We start from the raw sequence: 27,978 nt of genomic DNA, 5'->3' as shown, positions 1-27,978 counted from the left end.
GGCCCTGCAAGGCAGATCTAAGCACCCCATGGGCCGGCTTATTATTAGCAGTGACTCTTCTCTGAATTGCCTTTCCCCTTTTAATTTAACTGTTCAGTGTAAACCTGAGTATACCTCTTAGCTGTGTTGTTCATTGTAACACTCTTGCAGGTTTTACGAAAAGAGGCCGTTGACAGAGGCCCTTTCACTGCAAGAGTTTGTTGATGCAGGGTAAATTTGATTGCATTTTTCTGTTGACCCAAACTGGACCTGGCTCCATATCATGTGCAAAGTCGGGCCATTGCAAAGTTTATTATTTGACTCTGAAATCCCAGTTTAGATCCCCACTTGATTTGAAACCACTGGTTAAACTTCTTATGGCCTAACATTAGTTGACACTTGAATTCTCTGTTCATTCTCTATTCATTCATAGAAGTCCAGATAATTCCTTTGGCCTGTGTTTCCTGCAAGAGATAATAGGACGTTATGTATGAAAGAGAGAGTATATTCATGGAGTGTTTAGTGCTGGAAAGAGCATCAAAAATCATCCATCACTTCTGTTAGGAACCTGTTCCTAGATTGTTTTGAAACTCAGATTTCTGCAATAAGCATCCTTAGATGTTGTGGTTTATATCCCCTTTCCGGCACTATATATAGAGTTTTAAAATCTACTAATCTTGTTCAGTGTGTTTTTCTCAACTCATAGTAACTGACAATTAGGTGGAAAATATCAGAGCAACCTGATAAATAAAGATGGGTGAACTTTCACCATCTCTGCATTGCCACGTAAAGGAAATGTGACTGTCTGGCCCTGCTGTGTTAAAGAATTATGCTGTGTCTTTATGTGGGCTTGGTACACATTAATGCGCCCAGTATCACAAACATAATTTGCCATCAATCAGGATTAAGCACCCATTGCTTTGTTCGAAGTACAAATGACACAACTGAGGCAATTTAATATATTTGTGATTTGCAAATTGAGTACAGATTCATAGTATAATGGCTTGTTCAAAATGGCAGTTAAGTACATGAATCTTTATGGGGAAGGTCTCTGGAGTCAGTGTGAGGTGGTGTGAATGGTTGCAGGCTTGCAGTTTTTCTGATAAGAATAAATAGATCCTTTTGGAGGATAGGATTAATCCTGAGCACCTGAGGAGTTTGATTCAGTGGCCAAAGATTTGAAAAAATGTTATATGTATCTGTGCACTTTGTCTTTGCAGAATGCCGAGGGTGGCACCTATGAATGTGAAACATCCTTTTGTCCAGCCCCACCCTATACTTAAGTCTTTGACAGGTCTCTATCCTGTTGAAAACCTTCTGGGGAAGGCAGTTCTGCCACACACAAAGCAGCTGGGTGGATTTGTCTATTTGCATTGAGGTGCGCCCCCCCCTCCTCTTGCTCACGCACATCAAGACCTGTGGTAATTGAATGTCATCTGAAGTAGTTGTGACATCCTGTGAGTAGCCAGATTGGCAAGGAAGTGCCTCTTTGGAGACGCACGTATTTAAGTGACTGGCAGTGATTCAAAGGAAGGCAATAGTTAGGAATCCCTGAGTCTGAATCGTGCTTTGAGAGGACAACTGAGGGGCGAAGCTTCTGTTTGCATGAAGACAGCAGGTCCGGTCCTCTGAATCTCAAAACCCAGTTGGTTGTTAAAGATCTTCCTTCAAACTCAGGAGAGCTAATTTCTAACCTGAGCAGGTTAGACTATGGGCAATAGACCAGGGCACACAGAGAAAAGCAGGAGAAAGGCAGATGCGTGTGTGTTGTTTGGATAATGTAATGTCTCTTTGCTAAGTATGTGTATGTACATACATGCATACATACCTGTGTGTGTGTAATACAGAAAGAGAGGGAGGGAGGGAGGAGTGGGCAAGTATGAGATCAGGTGTGGCCCAAAGTAATAGTCTTATTTTTTTTCAGAATATCTTCTTTGCAAATTGTTGTAGGCGGTTTTGTTTTGTAAGAAAATGGAATTTTGAATGGAATTGATCATATCTGTCACCTGTACAATATGTAGAATTGTCTTAATGTGGGGATAGATTATCTGTCCTTCTAGTGGCCCCATATTTTCTCTCTGTTTCAATGACTTTACAGGTTCTGAGATGAGGAAGGATCTCTTCCTCCATCTCAGAACCTATAAAATCATTGATTCCATTTGCTACCTCATCCTTTTAACCAGAGATTAGGCTGATGACGTTTTTCATTCGAAACAGCTACCTTGGATCATAAGACCTCTGTTAATTATTGCTTGTCTCTTTATTTCTAATCCTGTAGCATTATCTTGCAGATAAACCTCCCTATGTTATTAGTCTTCAAAATTGTATTTCCTGCCTGGTCATATGCATTACTTGTATCTGAGTGCAGTTGAGTGCAGACCTTGTCAGGAAATTTCTCAGACCAAAATTGAACTCACTTTGGATCTGGATAGCATATTTATTAACACATGTGTATTTATCATTTTTAATTGGTGGTTAGCCACCAATAATCATAATTTGAGAGAGGAAGCCATATAAATATAATGTAGATTGTCCTCACTTAGTGACAATCACTGAAGGATGATTCATCAGCAGTTATGACACCGGTGGAAAAAATAACTTTTGCCAACAGATCATCACATTTATGATCTTTGCAGGTCTGTAAAGCAGGTCTGAAAGCTGAAGTAAGATCGTAATCATAGTCACAGTTTCACTGAGCAAACTTTGCTTAAGAGCTTTGCTTAATGGCCAAGTTGCCAGTCCCAATTGTGGTTACTAAAAGAGGGCTAGTAAATAAATATGAGTAAGGTACCTTCCAGGGATGTTGGTAATTTAAAGGTAACAGAGGCAAGTCAAGTTCCAGAGAGGTAGGTGTGTTAGTTCCCATAACAGGCAGACAGATTTAAGGCACTGGAGTTTTATGAATATATAATAATGCAGTGGCCATTGGGTCAGGAATGCTGCTTTCACAATAAAACTTATTAATCTTTAAGCTGCTGCAAAGTGTGGGTAGGCACACAAGGAATGAAAAGTCAGCAAGTAGGCGAAGTTAATACTCAGTTCTAGGAACATTTGGTCGATTCCTATTTGTAAAATAGACCTGATAGTAAAACATGACTACTCTGATTGTATCTTGTAGATTTGATCAGAACTTGCTGGTTTCTCAGCTCATCTCTTTCTCTTCCCCCCCCCCATGCACAAGGGGAAAATTGCCAATCCCCCCCCCCCTCCAATGAGTACAGTTGCAATGGGATCCAGCAGCAGATCTGAGGGTTATTATGCAATCTCTTTCTTTGCTGCACGCTTTGTCAGTAGTTTACTTTTCCCTGGGTGTGTGTGGAAGATAGCAACAAATGAGGCATTTGGAGCAGAGATAGTGGAGACCAGTATTTACAAAACAATATGGAAATACAGATTTTAAAGAGCTGCTTGTGTTGTTTTCCTAGCCACACTTGTACATCTGCCGTTTCTCTTACAAGACAAAGCAATCAGCTCCTCTCTTGCCACCCTGTTGCTCTCTAAAGAATTAAAACAAGGGAAGGGTCGAGTTTATATAATTGGGCTAGGAATTCTGCATCCTGCATGGGGCCAATTAGGAATCTCGAGGTTAGTGGTATTTCTTCTTTTTTCCTTTAACCTCTGGAATTATTTGTGAAGTTGCACAACAGAATAGAGGAGGAACATACGTCAGTTAAGGACGGTAGGTGTCTCTTAATCCGTAGGAGTGGTTGACCAGCATGTGCAGGTGGGAAATGCTGGAACGTTCTGTGCTCTTCCGGGAACCCTCTGAATCTGACTGTGCTACTCAAATGGGCAGTTTCACAAAGTTTGGCCCAGTCTTTGGGGAATGGTGTTATGCTAGAGAATGGATGGCTTTATTTTTTTTGTCTAGAGGCCCATAATATTTTAGGAAAATATTTTCAGACGATATTCCTAGAACCATCTGAAGCTGTCTTTTGCTAAGTCTGATAATGAGGCCAGCCAGTGGTGGGTTCCTAGTAGTGCCGTCCGGAACCCACCCTTGATGCCAGCATAAGTTTCTCAAGTAGAGCGGCCATTCCCAGATGTAATTGGGAAACTTTCTATAAACACTTTTTTCCCTCCTTATTCCCGTAATCTGTATAATCTTGGCTTGAAACGTGGAACTCTCCCACTCATGTACAGGCAGAAATTTGGTCCTTTGGAGCTGAGGGCAATTGAGCCTGATGTTATCAGCTGTTAATTGTTCTCATGTTTACCTTTTTTTAACCATTTGTAAGATCCCAGACTCGCTTCATAGTGAGATGGGTTGCATATAAGTTTAATCATAAATCAATCACTGGTGTTACCAAGGTAGATGCCCTCACCCCCCAATCTGAGGAATGGACCTGCCCTATGAGCAGTATAGTACGGCTACACAATTAAAAACATTTCAACAGGCCTATATTTAATTCCTCCACCCCCTGTTTTTCAGTCATGTTGATTATTTCAACGTTGCTCGGACCCCAACTCAAGATTTTGAGCCATGTGTGGCTCTCAGGTTTAGCATCTCTGCAGGGTTACTGCCTCGTTTGGCTGGCAGAGGTTCTCCATGGTCTTGGCCCTAGAGATTTCCTCAGTCCAGTTACTTGATAATGTTTTTAAATGCAGTTGTCAGGATTGAATAGGAGACCTTTTGCAGGCCAAAGGGGATCCTGCCACAATGCCCTCTTCCTCTAGGACAGGGGTGTCAAACTCAAGGCCCGCGGGCCAGATACAGCCTGTGGGGTGCTTAAATCTGTCTCATGGGGGCTGGCCTGGAAATAGCAAATGACCCGCCTGCGGTGCCTCTGCAAGTGAAAATGGGGCACGGGGTTGGGTGGGGGCACGCAGAGTATCCTGCGCACAGTTTTCAGCCTGGACGGCCTCCTGCAACACCCTGCTGGCCAAAACGGCACTCTGTCAGGGACCCCCGTGCCCCACTTTGACAGATATCTTTCCTGTCTCCTCCCCCCCCCCCCGGCCAGCTCACAGAGGAGAACTACAATGTTGATCTGGCCCTCAAAGAAATCCAGTTTGACACCCCTGCTCTAGGGGTTCTTGAAGGAAGCAGACCATATCTCTACAAGGGCTGAACCATGGACTAGAACAGGGGTCTCCAACCTTGGCAACTTTAAGACTTGTGGACTTCAACTCCCAGAATTCCTCAGCCAGCTCCAAGATCCCTTCCAGCTCTATTCTGACTTCTGACATCCAACTCAAGTAGATCTTCCCCATTGCCTCTTGCTCTTTATCGCAGATGCTGGTAATTCATCACCAAATACACACCTGCGAACAGGCCATTTGGAAGATTGTCCCAATCAGATGAATACAGCTGGTCCTCAACTTACAGCCATTCATTTAGCCATCGAGATTACAACAGCACTGAAAAAAAGTGACATGTCCTCTCACTTATGGACCGTTGCAACATCCTCATGGCCATGTGATTAAAATTCAGGCACTTGACAGCATATATTTATGACAGTTGCAGCATCCTGGGGTCATGTGATCTCCATTTGCAACCTTTCCAGCCAGCTTCCAACAAACAAAGAGTGAGGGGGGAAGCAGGATTCACTTAATGACTGCAATATTCTTTTACCAAATCCAGTGATACAGAAACCGCTTTGGTCGCATTGATTGATGATCTGGAGAGCCAGAGATGAAGGACATTCCTCCATCCTGGTCCTCCTTGACCTCTCAGCGGCTTTCGATACCATCGAGCATGGTATCCTTCTGCGACGACTGCGGGAGGTGGGAGTGGGAGGCACCGTGCTACGGTGGTTCTCCTCCTACCTCTCGGACAGGTCGCAGTCGGTGTTAGTGGGGGGGCAGAGATCGTCCCCTAGGCCCCTAAATTATGGGGTGCCTCAGGGCTCGGTCTTATCCCCCTACTATTCAACATCTACATGAAACCGCTGGGAGAGATCATCCGCAGGCACGGGATTAGATACCATCAATATGCGGACGATACTCAACTGTATCTGTCCGCCCCGTGCCAACTCAATGAAGCGGTAGACGTGATGAGCCGGGGCCTTGAGGCCGTTATGGACTGGATGAGGGTTAACAAGCTTGTGCTCAACCCAGAAAAGACCGAGTGGCTGTTGTGTTTTCCTCCCAAAGATTTGACTAATATTCCACCACTCAGGCTGGGGGGTCAAATTTTACACCCCTCAGAGAGGGTTCGCAACTTGGGAGTCCTCCTGGATCCACAGCTGTCATTTGACCACCACCTAACGGCTGTGACCAGGGGGGCATTTGCCCAGGTTCGCCTGGTGCGCCAGTTGCGACCCTACCTGAATCGGGAGGCTCTCACAACAGTCACTCGGGCCCTTGTGATCTCTAGGCTGGAATACTGCAATGTGCTCTACATGGGGCTGCCCTTGAAGAGCATCCGGCGACTTCAGCTAGTGCAGAACGCAGCCGCGCGAGTGATTGCGGGTGCACCTCGATTCACCCGCATAACACCTATCCTCCGCGAGCTGCGCTGGCTGCCTGTCGATCTCCGGATGCGCTTCAAGGTGCTATTAATCACCCATAAAGCCCTACATGGCAGTGGATCTGGATACTTGAGAGACCGCCTTCTGCCAATTACATCCCTGCGACCAATAAGATCCCATAGACTAGGCCTCCTCTGTATCCCATCGGCCAGCCAGTGTCGGCTGGCAACTACAAGGAGGAGGGCCTTCTCAGCAGTAGCCCCGACCCTTTGGAACGAGCTCCCCGTGGAGATTCGTACCCTCTCCACCGCACAAGCCTTCCGCATAGCCTTGAAGAACTGGCTCGCCCGTCAGGCCTGGGGATAAGGATAGTTGCCCCTCCGAAGATGAATGTATGTTGCCTATTATTTTATTATATGTTTCTATCTTGATGTCTGTATTCCCCCTTCCGGTTTTATGTGAGCCGCCCTGAGTCCCTCAGGGAAAAGGGCGGCCTACAAATACTAATAAAACTCTAAAACTCTAAACTCTAAAAACCATGACACACAAAAAAGTCATAAAACCAGGTGCAATTCACATAACCACCGTCTTGCTTAACGAATTCTGGTCCCAATTGTGGTCGTAAGTCAAGGACTAGGCCTGTATTCATTTTCTGTAGGAATTAGAGAGTTTTTAGTGTACTCTGCCATCTTTGCCCTAATCAATAAGGCGGCTTCCTCTTATGACAGCTCCCGAGTGAAGTCAACCTTTCCAACGGTCTTGTCCAGTTGGGTGAGATTCAAGGTCAGCCAGTTTGGACTTCCAAACTAAATGCAACCAATGTGGATGTGGGCACTGCCTCTGGATGATAGCAACAGGGCAGACTGAAAAGGTTCCCCCGTAGTCCAGCCCCATTCTACATTGTTGGGTTATGTAATGGTTAAAAAGAATAAAGATATATTCATACTTAACTCTAAGCTTGAACAAAATAAATGGAGTATAAGTGATATAAATTTAAATCATGCATTGCAGTTGGTGTAAATAAGCTCTGCATAAGCTGCCTTTTGAGGGACGCAATGGCTCAGTCTCAGACGCTGAGCTTGTCGATCAGAAAGGTCAGCAGTTCAGTGGTTCGAATCCCTAGTGCGGCGTAACGGAGTGAGCTCCCTTACTTGTCCCAGCTTCTGCCAACCTAGCAGTTTGTAAGCATGTAAAAAATGCAAGTAGAAAAATAGGAACCACCTTTGGTGGGAAGGTAACAGGTTCCGTGCGCCTTCGGTATTTAGTCATGCCGGCCACATGACCACAGAGATGTCTTCAGTCAACGCTGGCTCTTTGGGACGAGCACTGCCCCCTAGAGTCTGCCTTTTGTAGCTGGGAGCATTTTAGGAATTTGGAGAGTGTGTGATAGGCTGTCATGGCAGACATTGTTCATGAAGAGATTCGGGTGGCTACAAAATATCTATCCAAATGGAGATGGTCAGTCCCAAAATGTCAATTTCAGGTAGTCCTCAACTTACGATCACAATTGAGCCCAACATTTATGTCACTAAGTGAGACATTTGTTAAGTGGGCTTTGCCTCATTTTATGACCTTTCTTGCCACAGCTGTTAAGTGGATCACTGCAGTGTTAAGTTAGTAACCTGGTGGTCAAGTGAATCTGGTTTCCCCGTTGATTTTGCTTTTCAGAAGGTTGCAGAGGCAGATTACACCTCGGGGCACTGCAGCCGTCATAAATGTGAGTCAGTTGTCAAAAGCATCCGAATGTAAATCAGGTGACCATGAAGATGCTGAAATGGTTGTAACGCGGAAGAAATGGTCATGGCTCACTTTTTTCAGTGCCTTTGTAAAGGTCACTAAGTGAGCTGTTGTAAATTGAGCACAACCTGTACTTTGAAGGTAAGTAAAGTTAAAGGTCTCAGTGCTAAACAAATATGGGAGGAGTTCTCCCCCCTCCCTCGCTCTGTGTTCCTTGGCTATAACTTTTTTTCTCTTCCTGATACCTGCTTTAACAAAGGTCTGTGCAGATCTTTTGCAGTGGGCTTTTTGCCTGAGGCCTGTAATTAGAAAACCCTCAGCTGCCTGCTTCTGAACTAACCTTATATACAATGCCTATTACAGCTGCAACCTGGCTTAACATTGCACGTCCTTTTGAGACCAGTCACAAAAAGCATTTCATTCATTATATTTGTATCCTACCTTTATTACTTTTAAGTAACTCAAGGCGGCAAACATATATAGTACTCTTTCTCTCTTCTGTTTTTCCAACAACAGCAACAACAGCCCTGTGAGATGGGTTAGTTAGACTGGGTGAGAGTGATTGACCCAAAGTCACCCAGCCAGCTTTCATGCCTAAGGCAGGACTAGAACTCACAATCTCCTGTGAGTTGACTAACCTTTCCGAGTGCCCAAAGCGCGCCCGAACCCCCAAAATGCAATGCTCACGTGCGGCCCCATGCATGCATGTGAGGCCCCGTGCATGCGCCCCGCCATTCCCCCCCCCCATGCATGCATTATGGCTACATAACACCCACACTCTGTATAATCTCCCCTCCAATTTTCCCACAGTAGAAATGTGGCAGGCCTGAAATCCAAAAGGTAAAAAGATGGCTTCCAGCAGACAATGCATGGCAGAGACCCGAAGAGCACTATGCCATCGGGAAGCATGCATGCATGTGCGGCGGAGATGAACTGGGGCAACGGCTCACCTGTCCACAGAGAGGGTGCTGCATGCCACCTCTGGCACACGTGCCGTGGCTTCGCCATCACGGCTCTAGAGGAAACTGGCTCTCTAATAATCATTCCTAGGCAAAGGAATCTTGAAAGCCCTCACCCAGGAATATTTCATTTGGAAGAGTCTGCAAATGGGGAGCTGTTCTTAAGAAGGCCCTGACTTTTGTCAAGCAACATGGTTGCTTTTATTGGCACGCCCACAAGATGGGTTTCGAAGGCTGATCTAAAAGTTGTTGTTGTTTGTTGCGAAGTCATGTCCGACTCATCACAACCTCATGGACAACATTCTTCCAGGCCTTCCTGTCCTCTACCTTCCTCTGGAATCCATTTCAGCTCAATGACTCCCTGTTCTTCTCTTGCCCTCAATCTCTCCCAGCATTAGGCTCTTCTCCAGCAAGTCCTCCCTTCTCGTTTGATGGCCAAAGTAATTAAAAGATCTAAATTTACAGGCAGGATAATGTGGCCCCAAGCAGAAAGCATTTTTAGAGGTTAAATTGGACTCATAGGAACATTGACAAATTGAAACAGAATTCCTGTCCCAACTTTGACCTGACCTTACCTTAAAGTCTTACCGCGTTTATGCCCTGCTTGTAGCATCTCCTAAAGGTATTTGTTCGACCATTCTTGGTCACAGGTCATTGAGTTTCACAGAACATTGCTCGGTCTTTCGGGCTCTTGTTTCTTCTCTTGGGTCTCTGTGACCTCATTTCTGAAAAGTATAGGAGTGGAAGCACCAATCAAATTAAGCAACATATTTCTCCTATTCAGTGCTAGTGTGCAACACGTAAAGAAGGCCTATGAAATGCACTCAGTCTGTAACTGCATTTTCTTAAAGTAGCATTAGAGTGAGTTGTTATAGGCCAGTCCCAACCTTTCAAAATTTCTTCATATATAGGATGGGTAGGGCAGGGGTGTGATTCACATACCTTCTCTGCCAGCTCGGAAGTGTGTGCACTGTGCACTTGCACTTCGCTCGCTCGGGCGCTGTCATCACATTCCAGTTTTGACCCTCTGCGCATGCACAGAAGGCTTTGCACATGCTCAGAGGGTTAAAACCGGGATGTGACAATGGGTGAGCAGAGTCTCCCACTGCCAGCTTGCCGAACCTATCGCTGCTGGCGTTACCAGCTCACGTGAGCCAGATAGAGCCAGCTGCATTTCACCCGGTGTAAGGTCTCCTGCGTGAGCAGGGTGTTGGTCTAGAAGACCTCCAAGGTACCTTCCCATTCTGTTATTCTGTTATATATTATAAATATACCCCATTTTTCCCAAAATAAGACCTAACTGCAAAATAAGTCCCATCATGGTTTTCAGGATGCTCATCATATAAGCCCTATCCCAAAAATAAGCCCAGGTTATTTTTCAAATAAGCCAAATGGATGTATTTTAGTACCCTGAAAATATTTCCCTGAAAATATGACCTAATGTGTCTAAAAATTAGTATAAGACTCTGTCTTATTTTGGGGGAAACCCAGATAGTGTTATATTTCCCCTGATGTATTAGCTTGCAACTCAGGGCACTTTTTGCACATGGAATATATAGACGTATTGTGCACCTTTAAGTCAGTTTTTGACTCCTGGGGAATGCACGAACTAGTCCCTGCTGTTTTCTTGGCAAGGTTTTTCAGGAGTGGCTTGCCACGGCCTCCTTCCTATGAGTAGAGTGTCATCACTTAAATCCCCGCTGGCAGTCCTGGAATGGCATGACCTGGTTGCAGGGTCACTACCCAAGCAGAGCTTGGCACTTGCCTGCACAAGTAGTGGAAGTTTCCAGATCCCTTGAGGCCCAATTTTGCAGGGGTGTTGGTACCTGGTTTCCCTACTTTTAAGAACATATTTGAAACATATTTCCTCTTCTATTTTTTGAAAAAAATTGGTTTTTAGTGGGTATTAAATTCTGGGAAGTTAACAACAAAACAGCATTTTCCATATTTTTCGGAGTATAAGACGCACCAAAAAGAGGGTGAAAATCTGGGTGCGTCTTATATACTGAATACAACATTTTTGGCCTCCAGAAACCCCACCCCCTTCGCAAAAATGGAGACCTGCAAAGTGCTCCTGGGGGCTGGGGGGGCAAAAATGAGTGAAAAACGGCCTTTTGTTTTGCTCGTTTTTGCCCCCCCCAACCCCCAGGAGCACTCTGCAACTCTCCCAAAGCATTATCGTGCTGTTTTTTGCTTGTTTTTGCCAGCCCCCAGGAACACTTTGCAGGCCTCTCAAACTCTGCATGCCCGGTTTTTCACAAAAAATGAGGCATGCAGAGGGTTTGGGAGGCCTGCAGAATGCAAAAATCTTTTTTTTAACTTTACCTCTTCAAAATCTTGTTGCGTCTTATAGTCCGAAAAATACGGTAATTAATCTAAAAGAAATGAAGCTTCTGATAAAACATTGAGTGGCAGCCTTTGTGTGTAAAGTAGCATCTCCCAGCTTTGTGCTTTCCAATATGTGTTGGACTACAGCTCCAATAAACCACCATGCTCTTTAAGAGGGATAAACGTTTAGTCTAGCACATCTGGAAGGTACCAACTCGAGACATATGTTATAAGGCATTTTGTTCCTCTTCCGGTTAGGTATGTTTTTCTTGCTTCTCTCTTAAGCAGTGAGGTGTAACCAAATATGTAATCCTGCTACAACAAACCAACTGAACCAAAGCTGGGATAGGAAGCTTGTAATAACAAAGAGTGAAAAATAAATTAAGCAAGGAAGTGGGTTTTGGCGTTCAAGCCCCTGGAGAAGGAAGATGAGAGAACCAGTGCAGCATTTTCAGAGGAAGGTTGGGAATTTGTTTTTCAGGGGTTTTTTGGCCTGGGCTTTAAAACAAATTCTGTGCCTTAAACAGCCAGTATAATTATATACTCATTTGGGTCTGGAGAACACCGACTTCCCTTTTTTGCAGTAGCCAACCAAGTTTGGGGGCTTTGCTTTGGCCCTTTCACCTTTGAAATGGAGGGGTGGATATGATAGCCTGCCTCACAGAAAGATTTCTGGGGAAGGGGTTGGAGCGAGTAGCAGCTGCTTGTGGAAATGAGAAGGCCCAGTATGTCGAATCGACTGAGTCTGTAGAAAAACAACCAGCGGCAGGGAAGTATTACATAAACATAAGAAATCCAATTCCAGGGCTTTTCTTATCTTATCCAGCATCCTGTTTCTCACTGTAATTCAACCAGAGGCTTCCAGGAACCACAGGCAAGGGAGGCAGGAGGTATTTTCCCTCTCTCATTGCTGTTTTGCTACAGCAGTTCATATTCTCTTGATTCTGGAAACAAGGTACAGCAACTAAGAGAGTTTGCCAGCCACAACTGAAAATGTAAACAACTTGGAAATATCCAGGACATGTATCAGTGGTGGAATTCAATTTTTTTTTACTACCAGTTCTGTGAGCATGGCGTGGCTTGGTGGGTGTGGCAGGGGAAGAATACTGCAAAATCCCAATTCCCTCCCCACCCACTAACCGGCTTTCTAGCTCCGTTCTCCTGTGCAGGGAAACAGAAGAAGACCCAGCCGATCAGCTGGGACTCGGAAAGTAGCGAATAGATGGGGGCAGAGCCAGCCAGAGGTGGTATTTGCCGGTTCTCCGAACTACTCAAAATTTCCGCTACCGGTTCGCCAGCTGCCTGAATACCACCTCTGATGTATATTTCTGCATATTAATCTCTTTTGAGTCATAATTATAGGACTCAAATGGGTTTTGTTCTTCTGGAAATGAACACTATTAAAGAATAATGCACTTTTTAAGTGAATAGAGTAACTGAAATTCTCCAGGTAAATCAGAAAATTTTTAAAATATATCTGATTCGCTCATAGTGAATGGTGTTATTTGTGTGGCTATTGAATGGAAGGCATATGTGGCTGAGGTCAGAATGTATATGATTAAGGGCACTCAGAGGAGAATTCTAAAGTTTATAACTTTAAACAAAGTCAATGTAATTGTTATTCCATCATAATGCAATTTTAAACAGTTTTATTTCTAGCTAGACCAACAAAGCATGCAACAAAAATCCAGGAAGTTCTAATCAGTTACTTATTGCAGAAAAGTGAAGCTATTATGAAAGAATTTTAGCAATTGCTGAGTATCAAACGTAATGATATTCTTTTTTCTTTTTTTCTGGCTTCCTACATATGGTACTAAAATCAAATTAGTGGTAGATACAGTGCTCATGAGTTCGTTGTTTTGATGATTGCCTGATACAGTATCAAATTGCTTAATCTGACTACGAAAACTGACTTTCACGTTTCTTTAAAAGGCCTTTCCTTTTAAAAAAAAAGGGGTAACGTTACTACTAGTAAATGAATTTTGTAGTCCTAAATCAAAAATTGGCTCACAAACTTCAATAAATCTTTTACCTCAGGTAAATATCTATAGGTTTCCTGTATTCCCCAATCCTAATTCAGTAAAGAATTAAATGTAGTTCATTGCTTGTACTTAGGTAAAGGTTCCCCTCGCACATATATGCTAGTTGTTCCCGACTCTAGGGGACGGTGCTCATCTTCGTTTCAAAGCCAAAGAGCCAGCACTATCTGAAGACATCTCCGAGGTCATGTGGTTGGCCGAAGGCGCACGAAATGCTGTTACTTTCCCACCATAGATGGTTCCTATTTTTCTACCTGCAATTTTATATGCTTTCGAACTGCTAGGTTGGCAGAAGCCAGGACAAGTAATGGGGGCTCACTCCATTATGCAGCGCTAGGGATTCGAATTGCCGAACTGCCTACCTTTCTGATCAACAAGCTCAGCGTCTTAGCCATTGAGCCACCGCACCCCTATACTTGTACTTACTTAATGGTAAATCTATTGTGGACTAAAAACAAAACTAAATAAGGAATTAAAGATAACTTAAACCGGAGTGTCCAACCATGGCAACTTTAAGACTTGTGGACTTGAACTCCTGGGGAATTCTGGGAGTTGAAGCCCACAGGGGGGACCCCTGAATTTAAATATTCTAAAGAGCACTGTGTGAGGACCTCAGCCCTGCCATGCTACATGAGCTCCTAGTCCTGTGATGGTGAACTTATGGCACGCTTGCCAGAGGTGGTATGCAGAGCCCTCTCTGTGGCATGCGCGCCATCGCCAGCTGCTCTTCCAGTTTCCTGTGTGGACATGTGCTGACCAGCTGGTCTTAACGGGCGCCGGAGCAGCAGAAAATGACCTGAAAGCAGCCCCCAAAATGGCCAAAACCATCCAAAAAAACAGGCCATTTCTCAGGCTGTTTTCTGGTCTGTTTTCAAGTTGATTTGGGGGCAATTTTGGACCAAAAATGGTCCCCAAATGGCCCAAAAAACAGCTTGAAAACAGCCAAAAATGGCCTGAAAATGGCCCCAAAACCAGCTTAAAATGGCCAAAAAACAGGCATGTGTGTGTGCCGGCCAGCTGGTCTTCGGGTTTCTGGTGCTCCGGCATGCGCACTCACGCACTTTCACACATGCATACATATTCCGGTTTGGGCACTCGGTGCCAAAAAGGCTCGTCGTCACTGTCCTAGTCCAAGGTGGAAAACTAACAGAAAATAAAACTTCTGTAGACTAACGTCCTAAAATCAGAAAACCCAATATCCTTCAAGGGGGAAAAAATATTTGCAATACTGGAATTTTTAAATGTAAAATCAAGTCTTCCTTGACTCAGGTTTGACTCTTAGTGTCTGCCTTCCTTAACTGTTTTCATGGCAACATATGGAAGTGGCTTGGCAGTTTAGCCTTAGCTCTGGATTTCATGTTGACAAGTAATAGCCAGCCCAAATGTGTTTACCTTTTCCTAAGTCAACTAGAGCTGACATGACATTGCATGGAAGATTTTTTATTATTATTGTTAATTATGTGTCATCATCAAGTTGTTTTCAACTCCTAGTAACCACATGACCATAGAGAGTGATTTTCTCTCTGACCATCTATCCCTAACCTGATCTTTCATGTCTCCCAATAAGGCCCCCATTTGCAACTAAGTTCCATCCATCTTGGTGCTGGTCATCCTCTTCTTTTCTTCCCTTCCACCTTTCCCAGCATTAGAACCTTCTCCAGAGAACTACTACTTCATTTTAATGATATCTGAAGAATGATAATTTGAGCCTGGTCATCTGTGACTCAAGTGAAGGATTATTTCAATCATCCATTAGTTTGTTTACTTGACTGTCTATGTTATTCTCACAAATCTTCTCCAATACTCCCGAGTTGGCAGTGCTCTTCCTATCCTTCTTTAAAGTCTAACTTTTCCTTCCAGAAAGTGTCATAGGGAATACCTTAGCTTTCACAATCCAGATCTTTGTATTGGAGAGGCAGAAAATACCTGGGAGCAGGCAATCTCAAAGATACCCCAAGATTTGTGGCGTGTTTAAAAAACAGTCAGAACGAGCGTGGTAATCTCAGAAACTCTTTAAGCAATATATATATGAAAACCACTCACAGTATAATTGCTCTGAGCCACTGTATTCTGAATCAGCTGAAGCTTCCAGGTAGTCTTCAAGGGAAGCACTATGTGGAGCATATTACAGTAGTCCACATGAGATATCGGTGTATAAATGATGGTGAGAATGGCCTCCTGATTCAGGACAATTGTAACTGACCCGGCTGTTATGTATAAGCTGGGTTGACAGAATTAGAAATGAGGAGGTGATAAGCCGCCTGGGAAAGCCAAGGGAAATCATCAAAACCATTAAAAGCAAAAGTTAGAATATTTTGGACATGTGATGGAACACCCGGAAAAATACGGCATGCTTCACTTAATCCTCCAGGGAAACATTGAAGTCAAACGAGGAAGAAGAAGAACATCATGGTTTCAAAATCAAAGGGACTGGTTTGGACAAAACTCAGCAGCACTTTTTCGTGCAGCTGTTGATAAAAATAGGATCGCCAATATCCGATGACGGATATGGCACAAGAAGAAGAAGAAGCAACTGACCCAAAGAATGGCTGTATGTAAAGGAGTTATGAGTTTAGGAAGATTGCCCTGAAATCAGAAGACAAAGACTTCTTGTCCAAAATCACTGAGTCTTGTGGGAACTGAATGTAAGCCTGTTTGTCCTCATCCAGACCCAAGAGAGCCTGGGCACTAGGACAGAGCCTCCTGTCCAGGAGGCTCTGTCCAGCCTGCTATTGAGATGTAATGCAGAACACAGAGTGCAAACTGGTGACTCCATGGTGGTAGATACATTCACCCAGTGGCTCTACGGAGAAGAGAAGCAGAAGTGTCTAGCTTGAAGGCATCTAATGGTAGAAGGCCCTCTGGCCTGATTACTCACTCCCTACTACCATTGACAGGGCCTGCACACTCAGAAGGAAAACCTCTTCCTAAATCCAACCCTCAGAGGCCATTGACAAGGATCGGAGACTTCTGTCACATGAAGCCTGAAAAGGACAGCCCCACTTCTCCTATCCTGATCCCAACCCAGATCATCCAAAAGTGAGTCAAATGTGGACTCAGCCTTATATCTGGAAGAGTCCAGATAATCAGGTACTTCCAGGGTTCTCTGCAGTTCCAGATCCACCCCTATTTCAACAACCTTCCCCAAAAAGAAAAGTTTGGAAACTGTTTAGAAGATTGAGGGATAGCTTTTGATTGAAGAGGCACCTGTCTTATCTTTTTCAAGGCAAGCAGGAACATTCTTCATACTCCATAAGTATTCTTCACTACTCAAGCTCAACTTTTGGTTTGCTCACCAGTTGGGAAGGTCAGGAATCCTCCTGGACTGACATCCCACAATTGTCATTTTTTTCAAGACCCGAGAGGCTCAGAATCATCCCAGATAACCTTACAGATAACCTGGGTTATGTCTTTTAGTTCACAATTGATCTGGTTGTGAGTGCCTACTATTTGTAATAAGACTGTCTTATCAAGGACTATGTTCTGTAACCTTCTGCTTGCTAAGCTTTCAAGTTCAGATAACAGGGCTGCTAGCTGTAAATTTGGAAGGATGCAATAGTTTTATCGCATCCTCCCGCATAGTTATGTGGCTATTCTTTGATTCTGTTATATGCTACATTGATCAGTATCAGCCTAGAGGAAATCTGTGTTGGCCTAACCATTGATACTGGAGCTGTTTGTTGCCTCGTTTTCTCTGCCCCCAGTCAATTGCCATTCTCAAGTTGGATTTTCAGGTTTTTTATTCTAGCAATGCCACTGTTTGCAGTGCAATCCTATGCAAATTACATCCTGATGAGTGTGCTTAGGATTTTGGCATTGCTCATTGAGTAGCTGCACACAGGCAAATAAAAACATAGCCACCCATCAGCTCACACAGTGAAGTCTAGACAGTGTGCTCGGTCATAGAGTCCCAGGTCTGTCTTTGTCCTTGTTTTTAAATGTTGCCTTGTTAAGGAACAGTTTTTAATCTGAGGAGCTGTGCCGTTAAAACAAACAGTTGCTATTGCAGGATGTTTGTGTTGTGGTTAACTGGCAGTGTGCAATACATTTGGAGTTCAAAATGTTCCATGCTTAAACCACTCTCTCTCACGTTAGGAATAGTTATTTCGGCCTGATCAAATTCCACTGTTGTTCCAAACATTCTGATTTTAAAATAGACCTGGAGCACTTTTGCTAAGGTAGGAACAACCTTTTTTGAAGTCTGTAAATTGAAACATTTCTGGGATGCCTGACCCTTCCAATATGATCATAACAGACTGTTTTAAATCCAGAATAGAGTGTTTCAGGTTCAAAGCATTTCAAGTATGGAATATTTTGCGTACCCTAAGCTACCCATGTTTACACACCAGCCGGCAATAATGCTCTAGGTCTGGCTTCTATGGCACCGGGTTTTCTCCTTGCCTCCAGTTTGGCTTTGTCTGAATTTTGGTTGGGGGGGGGGGAAAGTACCATAGATTGTATGTTTGGGACAAGAAATATCCTCCTGTCTATTTTGCAAGCCCTAAGTTTGCAAAATGCTAACTTGCTTGAGTTGTAATGTGCAATTTTGCTAACCTGCTTCTGCATTTCTTTTTGCTGCGCAACCAAAGATTTCAAAACACAATCGAAGAGTTTTAATCCTCTAGAATTTATTGCTGTTCTGTCTTGCCAATTCCTGGGGTCCAGTTTCAGGCTTTCTTTGTGGAGCATGTATGCATGGTTAGACCTGAATGAGAAAGACGATGTAAGCAACACGTAATTCAAAGGCAGCAGCTCATAACCAAATAATCTGATAAATTAAAAACAATATCTCCCTTTTCCCACTTAGAAATGCTTTCTTTTCTGGAATCCTTATCTTACACACTCAACTTGTAAACTTGATCTAGAATTGTGGATAAGCTGTAAATATATTGCCATATCTGCAAATTCATTGTAAGTAAGTCTTAATCAGGGATGAGGAACCTGTAGTCCTCCGGTTGTTGCCAACGTTTAATATTCACATTCTGCATAGCTAGTAGTGAAGGATGCTGTGATGTTTCTTTATAGTATGTCTGATCGGCCAGAGGCTCCCCAACGCTGCTTATCGCAAACCTTCCTCCATATCAAGTTGCAATGCAGGAGTGATATTCTTACATAATTGTTAATAGACTTTCCAACTTAAATAAGGTGTTTTTTTTTTCTGAACATCCACATAGGTTTTTGAGTTGCTGAGTATCAATCATTGATCATGTTATGTCTTGGAGGATGAGTGTTTTCTATGTGAGATGAGCAGCATATCAGTTGAAATAAATAAAGATAATGAATGAATTATTTTAAAATGTAAAGCTTACTTTCAAACCTGGGATACAGATAAACTCGCTTCTACTAGCTTATGATGTATTTATTAAGTACATGTTGGGGACTCTTAGGTGGATAGATAAAGGTAAAGGTTTCCCCTATGCAGTCATGTCTGACTCTAGGGGGGCGTGCTCATCTCAGCTAAGGGAGCCAGTGTTGTCCGAAGATGCTTTCCATGGTCTTGTGGCCAGCATGAACTATATGGCGAGGCCACAGAACATTGTTACTTCCCACCGAAATGGTATCTGTTTATCTACTCACATTTACATGCTTTTGAACTTCTAGGTGGGCAGGAGCTGCGGCAAGGAATGGGAGTTCAGTCCGTTGCGCAGTGCTTGAGTCTTGAACCCAGGCTGCTCTATAACCACTGAGAATTGTGCCTCCCTCTTACATGAGATAAGCAATAAGAAATGTCAGCTTTCAGAAGCAGATTACTTCAGAATTCCAGGAGAAACAGAAAAGTGGGATCTGGATCCAGTAGAACTCTGAACTAATAAATAGCTTCGCTAACCTAACACCTAGGAGACACTTGGGACTGCAACTTTATAGACTAAGTAGGCACACACATTGATATACAAGTAGTTCTTGTTTGATGACTGATCGCTTAGTGACCACTCAAGGTTACAATGTACCTCCCAGAGCTACTTACAACTCATTTTCAAAGTTCCAACAACTGTGACCACATACACACGCATGCAGTCACGTGTTCCATTCGGGGCACTTGGCAACTGGCCATTTGCAGGGTCCCGTGGTCATGTGACCAATTTTCAGCATTTTTGGCCGGCTTTCATTATTTACTCAATATAATAGAATGAGATTTAAAAAATTCACAGAGTACTTGTTTAGGAAACAAAATTAATGGGGAATATTTGGGTTGGTAATACTGTTTATGGGGAGGAAAACGTGGAGCAGTATTTCATTGCAAATGCAATGTAAGCCAACTACTGTTGCTTAAAAAAAGGCAAGGGGATTTTTACTTGCCTCAAAGTATTATGCTAATTCAGTTGTTGAAGCTGTTAAGCATAGGCAGATTGCAACTAGCTGTGCTGATGTGTTTGAGATCCAAAATTCCTAGCAGGTGCAAGAATAAGCAATTACAACCCTGAGAATGAATCTTGTGTCCTTGACCATATGCTCAGTCCAAAATGTATGATCAGTTGCTGGAGTCAAGTTGAGGAAGTCTTTTCTCATAAAAATCCATTCCTGTTTGTCCCCCAAGTTTTCTGTTTCAAAAATAATTTTATATGATGCTAGGACTGAGAAGTTTTTATTGCTGTTAAGATTGTTGGAATTAGAAAGTTTTGCTGATCTACTGCAGGTACTTAGACTCTGTTCAAGGGTTACAGATAGATTCTATTTAAAAATCAAAACAAACCTTTGAAAATACTAGCTGTTAGCGTACAGCTATTGACTTTGTGGCTTACCAAAGGCATTTCACTGGCTATTAGTAACACATTCCTTTGCTCTGTTTTCTTAGGACTGCTCTTGTTAAAAGTGTCAAGAATAGATTCTCCTTATTTAAACATCACATGTCTTTATCCTACTTTATATCAGTTATGAAAAGGGGAATGAAGAAGGCTGCCATTTTCTTGCCCTGTTGGCTTACTCCCTGCTCATGAATGAAGCATTCAGTGCAAGAAAGCCTATATATATGCTTGGCATGTGTAAGCAGATACCTTTTGGTGAGTTCCTCTAGATTGGCCCATCTGATCTAGTCTCATTCTTAAATTAAGATTATCCGGGTATCCTACAAAAGCTGTCAGCTATTCCTATTTGCATGTAGTGGAAAATGCGGCAGCTTGGCTAATTACCACTTCAGCAGTGTGATTGCTGTCGGCTGATGAGCAACCAGGGTGCCTATTAGTAAGTATGCTCTTGTCCTGCCATCTGACCTCACGCCTTCTCTCCTCTGGGTCCCTTCTCTGGCACGCCCTGTGAAGCCTGTTGGATATTTTGAATCTCTCTTGTTCCCCCAAAGAACCAAACAGTTTATTGATGCATGGAGGGAAAAACTGTATCTTCACAGCCCGGAATATCTCTGCCAATGGTTTCTCCTTCCCTCCTGTCGTAGCTCTGCCTTATCATTCTTCATTAGCTGCACCTTGGCAGAGCCTGCGGAGGGGAAAAAGACGGAGAATTTTATCTGTTTATTATTTAATGTATTACGAGAACATGACAGAAGATAAGTAAGACCACGTAATTATGTACGAAACCACTATGGGGGTATAGAAGAGCCCTGGTGGTGCAATGGTTAGCATGCAGTACTGCAGGTTAACTCACTGCCTACTGTAGGAGTTCGATTCTGAGTTGCTCAAGGTTGGTTCAGCCTTCCATCCTTCCGAGGTCGGTAAAACGAGGAGCCTGATTGTTAGGGGCAGTAGGCTGACTCTGAACACTGCTTAGAGAGGACTATAAAGCACTGTGAAGCGGCATATAAGTCTAAGTGCTTATTGCTATAGCAGTGACCTCATACGTGGATGTCTAATTAGCTATCTGTTTATTTATGCCCCCTTTTATATCTCATGTACTTCTCTAGATTCAAAGCAGGTTAAAGCTGAGAAAACATACATTTAGCAAATCTGCACACGGTAATAGAAAAATTGCAAACTAACAGACTACAAATATTTTCTGCTATCAAGTAACTACAAAAAAAGCTAATTAGTGCCAGCACTCAATGAAGTAGCCAACTCTTAAAAGTCTTCCTGAAAGTCAGGAGCTTCAGGACATTTTGTACTTTGGAAAGCAAAGCATGGGGACGGCTGGTGAGGATACAGCTTCCTGAGCCCCCACTCCATTCATTCATACTGGGCAGGAATCCTCAACAGATCCTTCCTTGCAAGAACACCCAAGACAAACTGATTGTTGTCTAGAGAGATAGTCCTGTAAGTAATCCCAGAGATGGACCGTGTATCTTCAGAGGTATTAAGCAGCGTTCTGAATTTGGACCAGGAAGAAAATAGGAAAATAGTCGGTGTGGTTCCTGTATAGCATCAGCAGTCCATATCTAAATCTGCTTCCCCAGTTAGCAGATGGACTGCTGCCCTTTGGACACTTGAAGCTACAGTGCAAGTTGTCTTCAGAGTGAGCTCGTATAAAGTGCACTGAGGAAGAGGTCCCTAATCTGAAAGTTACTAGGCAACCGGGGGGTTGGGAGATACTTGAGCTTTATATATGATTGCTAGCACATTGTGATAGGAGGTACAGTGTTATTTCTATCCCACATTCCTGGTGGTGTGGTTGAAGGCCTTATATGTGCTCCAGACCTGGATCAGGTGTCCTCCTGGGAGACGTCAGCAAAAGGAACAGAGCAGGCTGGACATTGGTCAATGAATATATGTCAACTGGCTTCTAGATTTAAATTTAGAAGAGATAACTAGCCTTTACGGAGACGGAGACGGTTCTGTGGTTTCTTTCTCTGGGAGAAAAGAGAAGCCTCTCTAGTGATGGTTTTTTCCCCTCCTACAGTTATGGAAATCATCACTATTATCTTGCAGCGACAGAGCACTCGATGACTTAAGCCTCTATTCCTAGCAAGCCTGCCAGCTCCCTTCTTTTGCTGTGCTACAGCAGCATCTCAAGGGGGACCCATGTGCCGGCATAACCAAAGGAGCTCCTAATGAAGCCAGAAACTCTCGACTCCCTTGAGCCTTGCTGAGCTGCTGGTAGATAGCAAGTCTGATGGAGGTGGTGCTACATCGTGGATTTGATCGTCCTTCCTGGTCTTAGTTTTAAAGTAGCCTCAAAAACACAGGTGGTCCTTGACTTTACGGCTTGAGCCCAAAAGTCTGTTGTTAAGCGAGACAATAGTTAAAGTCAGCTCTGTCCTATTTTGCAGCCTTTCTTGCTAGCAGTTGTTAAATGAATGACTGCATTTGTTAAGTAAGTAACATGGTTGTTAAGTGAATCTGGCTTCCCTCATTTGACTTTGCTTGTCAGGAGGTCGCAAGAGGTCACAAAAGGGACACTGATATTGTTATAAATATAAACCAGTTGCCAAGCATCTGAATTTTAATCACAGGACCAATTGGGCTGCTGTAGTGTCCGTCTGAATCTGAAACATGGGTCATGAGTCACTTTTTCAGTTCCATTGTAACTTTGAACGGTTACTAAATGAATGCTTTTAAGTCAAGGACTACCTGTACTTTTGCCAAAGTTGCTAGTCAAAAAAATTTTTTACATAACTTTTTTTCTGATCTTTCTGCCTAATAGCCCAGAACTGCTTCTTATTCAGAAGCTGGATGTAGGGAGAAAAAATCCCTGGTCCTTGAAGGCTGAGTAGACGATAAAATAACAAGAGTTGGAAGGGACCTTGGAGGTCTTCTAGTCCAACCCGCTGCTTAGGCAGGATACCCTACACTACTTCAGACAAATGGTTATCTAATCTCTTCTTAAAACTTTCAATGTTGGAGCATTCACAACTTCTGGAGGCAGGTTGCCCACTGCTTCATTGTTCTAACTGTCTGCTAATGTTTTGCTTCTCTTTTAATAAGAGCAAATGTCGAGTTTTTAGTTATCAAAATGTATACAGGCGTGCTCTTCTGATTAGAGATAAACCTTCAATTTACGAAATAAAGCATAAATAAAATGATAAAATCTATTCCTAAAACTAATGATAAAACTGCTAAAAACTGTAAATAATAAGCCTGTTAACCTGTTGAATGAGTTCATATGCTGTCTTAAAGAGGTTTGCTTTGTCAACTCTGGAAACATCAACAGTTTGTGGGGGGGGGGACGCATCTCTCCTCAGGGGGCAGGATGGTGCAGTGGGAGGGGTACTACTAAAAAAGTCAGTCTCTGAGAAGGTGAGCATCCTTTCCCTATCAGATCTTAAGGAGCAAAGCTAAATGTTAAAAATAATTAAATGGGAATGGCTGAGAATGATTTTTAGTGACCAATTGGGGGGGGGGTAGGTTTATAGTGCAATGGGTAGCTTCTTTAATATAAATGTAAGTATAGGGAATCAGGGCAGTCTCCTTTTAGATCATGGGTGTTAAACCCAATTTCATTGAGGGCCACATCAGGGTTGCGTTTGATGCGGGGGGGGGCAGCAGGGGCATGGCCAGCTCAACATCATGCGTGTTGGGGGCACCTGTGGTGGCCTGACCATTCTACCTGCGAAAACAGGTTCCCAAGCTCCGTTTTCGCCTGCAGCTGCTTCTTGCAACTCTCTGCCAGCAAAAAAAGAGCTCGAGAAGGCCTCCCGGGGCCCTCGCAAGCTCCATTTTCGGTGCCAGAGGCACCACAGGCCTCGCTGCTTCCAGGCCAGATCTAAGCCCCACCCACCCTGACCAGATCTGGGCCTTGAGTTTGACACCTCTGATTTAGCTCATTGTTTCTCATCCTTGGCAGCCTGAAAATTTGTGGACTTCAATTCCCAGAATTCCCTAGCCAGCCAATCAGGTATACTGGAAAGGATTGTGAAGAAAATGCATCCCTTCCCTACTGCTTTATTTTGGCAATTGATATTTCAGAATAAATCTCTTTGTACATGAAAGTCCCTTTTGGTTTTTGTGGCTGATACATGAACCCATAACAATGGCAAACAGAAATCAGTTACATTTTTTTAAAAATAGATTTTTAAAGCTCTTAAAATTGATAGAATGTCTCTTTTTTATAGCTGTCCAATCTATTATTCAGTCTGCTTTAGCTCAAAGGGAATAACATCACTGTTAATGCTTAGCAAGTCTTGTGACTCATCTATATTTTTCCCCTTTTGTCTAGGATTCTGTGGGTTTGAAGCCATCAATCCAGTTTCAAGGAAGCCAAGGGGTAAGTTGAAGGATTGTGCTTGATGGTTAAAATATCTACTGGATGTTTGAAAGCCCATTTGTATTTTTCTTTTAAAATCCATGTCACAAATTAAAACTGTTAAAATGTAATAAAAGAGAGCAACACTAGACAAATATATCTGCACTATTTAAATAGTATGCATTAATAAACAATTTAAACCAGTGTTTCTCATTCTGACAATCTTGTGATACATGGACTTCAACTCCAGAATCTCTTAGCAATGGCCATAATGACCGGAACGTCTGAAGTTGAAGTCCACACATTGTGGACTTCCTACTTAGCTTGGGATATATACTCATATAAATAATTATAATTTTTTTTAATGTTACAGTTCAAATATTAAAAGTTCCACTGGTTGTAAATCTGTATCACAGTAAACACTGATCCTTCCCAGATTTGTTAAGGATGGGCCCACCTCTAATCAGAAATAATATAGGGCTTGCAGTTGCTAAGTAACTTCAACAATTTAGATAGACAATAAGGTGCCATATTTTTCAGACTAAGACGCACCAGAGTATAAGACACACCATAATTTTGAAGAGGTAAATTTTTTAAAACAGGGTTTTGCATTCTGCAGGCCTCCCAAACCCTCTGCATGCCTCGTTTTTTTTCAAAAAAAAAAAGGGGGGGGAAGCATGCACAGCTTTGGGAGGCTTGTAGAGTGCTCCTGCGGGCTGGGGGGGGGGGGGTTGCTCATTTTTACCCTCCCCAGCCCTCATGAACACTTTGCAAGCCTCCCAAATCCTCCATTTTTGCAAGAGGGGTTTCGGTAAGCCACAAATGCTATATTCAATGTATAAGACCCTCTTTTTTGAGGGAGAATGGTGCATCTTATACTCTGAAAAATATGGTAAATAGTTGCTTTAGCAGGAAATCTGTCATGAAGCAGCTAGTTGAGGTTTTTTTTTTAAGATTGTAAGAGAGAATCTCAAAACATGACATGACTTTGCATAGGTTTTCACAGTTAAACTGCTGAGGTTGGAGGTAATGAAATAATATGTGAAAGGGACTTTCCTTCATCTCTTCCTACCATAGTTACCTCCCTCGGCCTCGCACAGGGAGACGGTGAGGCGACCAAAGAAGATTCTAATCTCTTACTTTGTGCATAGAAACGTTGTAAACTTTTTGCCCAGTAACATGTGGTTTCCTACTGCCTCTTCACTCACAATGCAGCGTTCATTGTATAGGTGTAAACCTGGCATCTTTTGAGATGGTTGAGGTGTCCCCAATCCAGAAGAACTTTCAAAGATCCAAACTGTGCTGCTGCTCCTCCTTTGTGGCTCTCATTAATCATTCAGTATGACCACTTGAGAGCCAAGATGCAGTGATGGAGAATCATACACAGGTCATAGCCTGGTGCAGCTTTTCTTGGTAAACATCTTGCCAAACATGGGAGGGATTCACATCCAGAAACCCAGAGACTGTCAAAATTGCTGACTGCTATTTTAAGCTTATCTGCTTTAAATCCTGCAGTGCTACAGTTAAAATGAAACTGTGTGGTCCGGATACCAGTAGTAAATGGAGGAAGAAAGGGGGGGGAGACGAATCTGTGAACCTGAGTAGACACTTAACCATGGATGTAAACCCCAAGCTGCCCAGCTTTTGAATTGGAAGAACAGTCGCTCACCTGTAATGGTCTAGCCTGAGGTGAATGAGGCAGGAGTTAATTGGCCTCCCTAAAAGGAGAAACTGCTGGGTGGCAGGCTGAACCCAGAGCTCTGCCAAGTGGGGCTCAGAAGAATGAGTGCAGACATATGACCCCTGTTTGCCCCTCTCTGTCAGCAGTTAATCAATTGTACTTCCCTGAGAAGGAGGCCAGAAGGGAAGCAAAGAAAGGAAACTGGTTTGGTTGAAGCAGCTCAGGATGATCTGATTGTGCGGTTTGGGAAGATGGGAAAGCAACCCTTGCAAAAGGCAGCCATCTATTAGCCGTAGAGGGAGCACACCCTGAATAGTATTGTGTCTTGTTCCATGCAACTTGAAGGAATGCTTGTTCTGCTTGTTCCTTCATTCCCTGGGAGGCCGAGAGTCATTGGGAAGCGTCATCCATCATTTCAGCCTGTGTGTTGTGCTTTAAAAACATTAACAATTTTAAAAGAGGCCTAAAAGAGGAAGAATAGGGCCTCGGTGATGCTCTTAGAAAGATTTATATATCCACCTGTCTTTATCATTGCTGAATTCATTGGGCAGGTTTGTGGAGCGTCTTGATTGTTCCCAGAGATGAAAACGTTTTTCAAACAAAACTCCTTGGTTAGGGACAGTCTACCTTATTAATCTGACTTTGAGGACTGGCAGGTGTTTGATGTTCTACTCTGCAGAGGTTTTGACCTTCCAGGCTTGTAGTTCCTAGCTGTTTGCGAGAGGTAGCATAATGGACCTTGGTCTGATCCAACAGATCACAGTGAACAGCTTGCCAGCTTGGCTCTAAATGTGTTTTCTTTGTTACTGTTCTTGGGTTGAAGTAGAGCTGGCTGGAAGTAAACTTTGTCACCTTGGAGGATAACAGTACCTATCATGATTACTGGGCCACTGTTCATCGCCCTGCCCACATGCAGCCTTGTTGATTCCAGTTAAAACTGCCTAGGTTTATGATGGCGAACCTGTGGCACACGTGTCAAAGGGGACACGTAGAGCCTTTTCTGCTGGCATGCGTGCTGTCGCCCCAGGTCAGCTCTCTGTGGTGTTTCTTTTGTGAGCTTCTGTTTCCCTGCAAACGAAGAAACAAAGCTCACAAAAGAAAAGATCTTGCCTCTTTCTCCGTGTTGGGATGCCTGGCCTCCCGCCGGCCAGCTGGTCTTCGGGTCTCTGCTGTGCCTGCGCGCATGTCCACACATGTGTGTGTCCATGCGCCTGCGCATGCATGTGTCTATGTGTCCATGTATGTGTTTGTGCGTGCGCATGGACCTTTCAGTTTGGACATGCATGCAGTTTGGGCGCTCAGTATCTAAAAGGTTCGCCATTACAGGTCTCGCTTACATCAGTGTGGGTGTCCTCCAGTTGTGTCGGCCACAACTGCCAGAATTCCCCAGCCACCACGGCTTGTTGGGGGTTCTGGGAGCTGAAGCCTGCATATCTGAGGGTGTCCTTCAGGTGTAAATCTTCCAAGCTTTTGAAAGGTCCAGACAGTTGGTCTTTTTAAGTAGAACTTTCTAGTAGAACCGGCTTTTCTCAATGCCTCCTTCCCTCAGACAGGGGTCTCCAACGTTGGCAGCTTCAAGACTTGTGGACTTCAACTCCCAGAATCCCTCAGCCAGCGCCCACTGGCTGAGGGATTCTGGGAGTTGAAGTCCACAAGTCTTGAAGCTGCCAACGTTGGAGACCCCTGCCCCGAGGGCCTTTCCCAGACTTCACGAATAGACAATCGAAAGGTCAATATTCACAAGTGATCAGGGCTGCCACTGAACTCGGATGCTAAAT

The 27,978-nt window shown here is 43.5% G+C and overlaps 1 protein-coding gene across 1 annotated transcript in view; it reads left to right on the top strand.

Annotated features, from left to right (window-relative positions):
- ELL (elongation factor for RNA polymerase II) overlaps window positions 1-27,978 on the top strand; it is a 61,392-nt gene that overhangs the window by 3,632 nt on the left and 29,782 nt on the right. The window contains exon 2 of the mRNA XM_032238746.1: window positions 24,493-24,540. Within this exon, the coding sequence (XP_032094637.1) occupies window positions 24,493-24,540 (48 nt within the window). The remainder of the gene's footprint in view (window positions 1-24,492; window positions 24,541-27,978) is intronic.

The sequence above is a fragment of the Thamnophis elegans genome, chromosome 1 (assembly GCF_009769535.1).
Source record: "Thamnophis elegans isolate rThaEle1 chromosome 1, rThaEle1.pri, whole genome shotgun sequence".
Classification (NCBI taxonomy): domain Eukaryota; kingdom Metazoa; phylum Chordata; class Lepidosauria; order Squamata; family Colubridae; genus Thamnophis; species Thamnophis elegans.
Note: the sequence above shows the minus strand (reverse complement) of the source record. Positions and strands in the feature narration are given on the sequence as shown.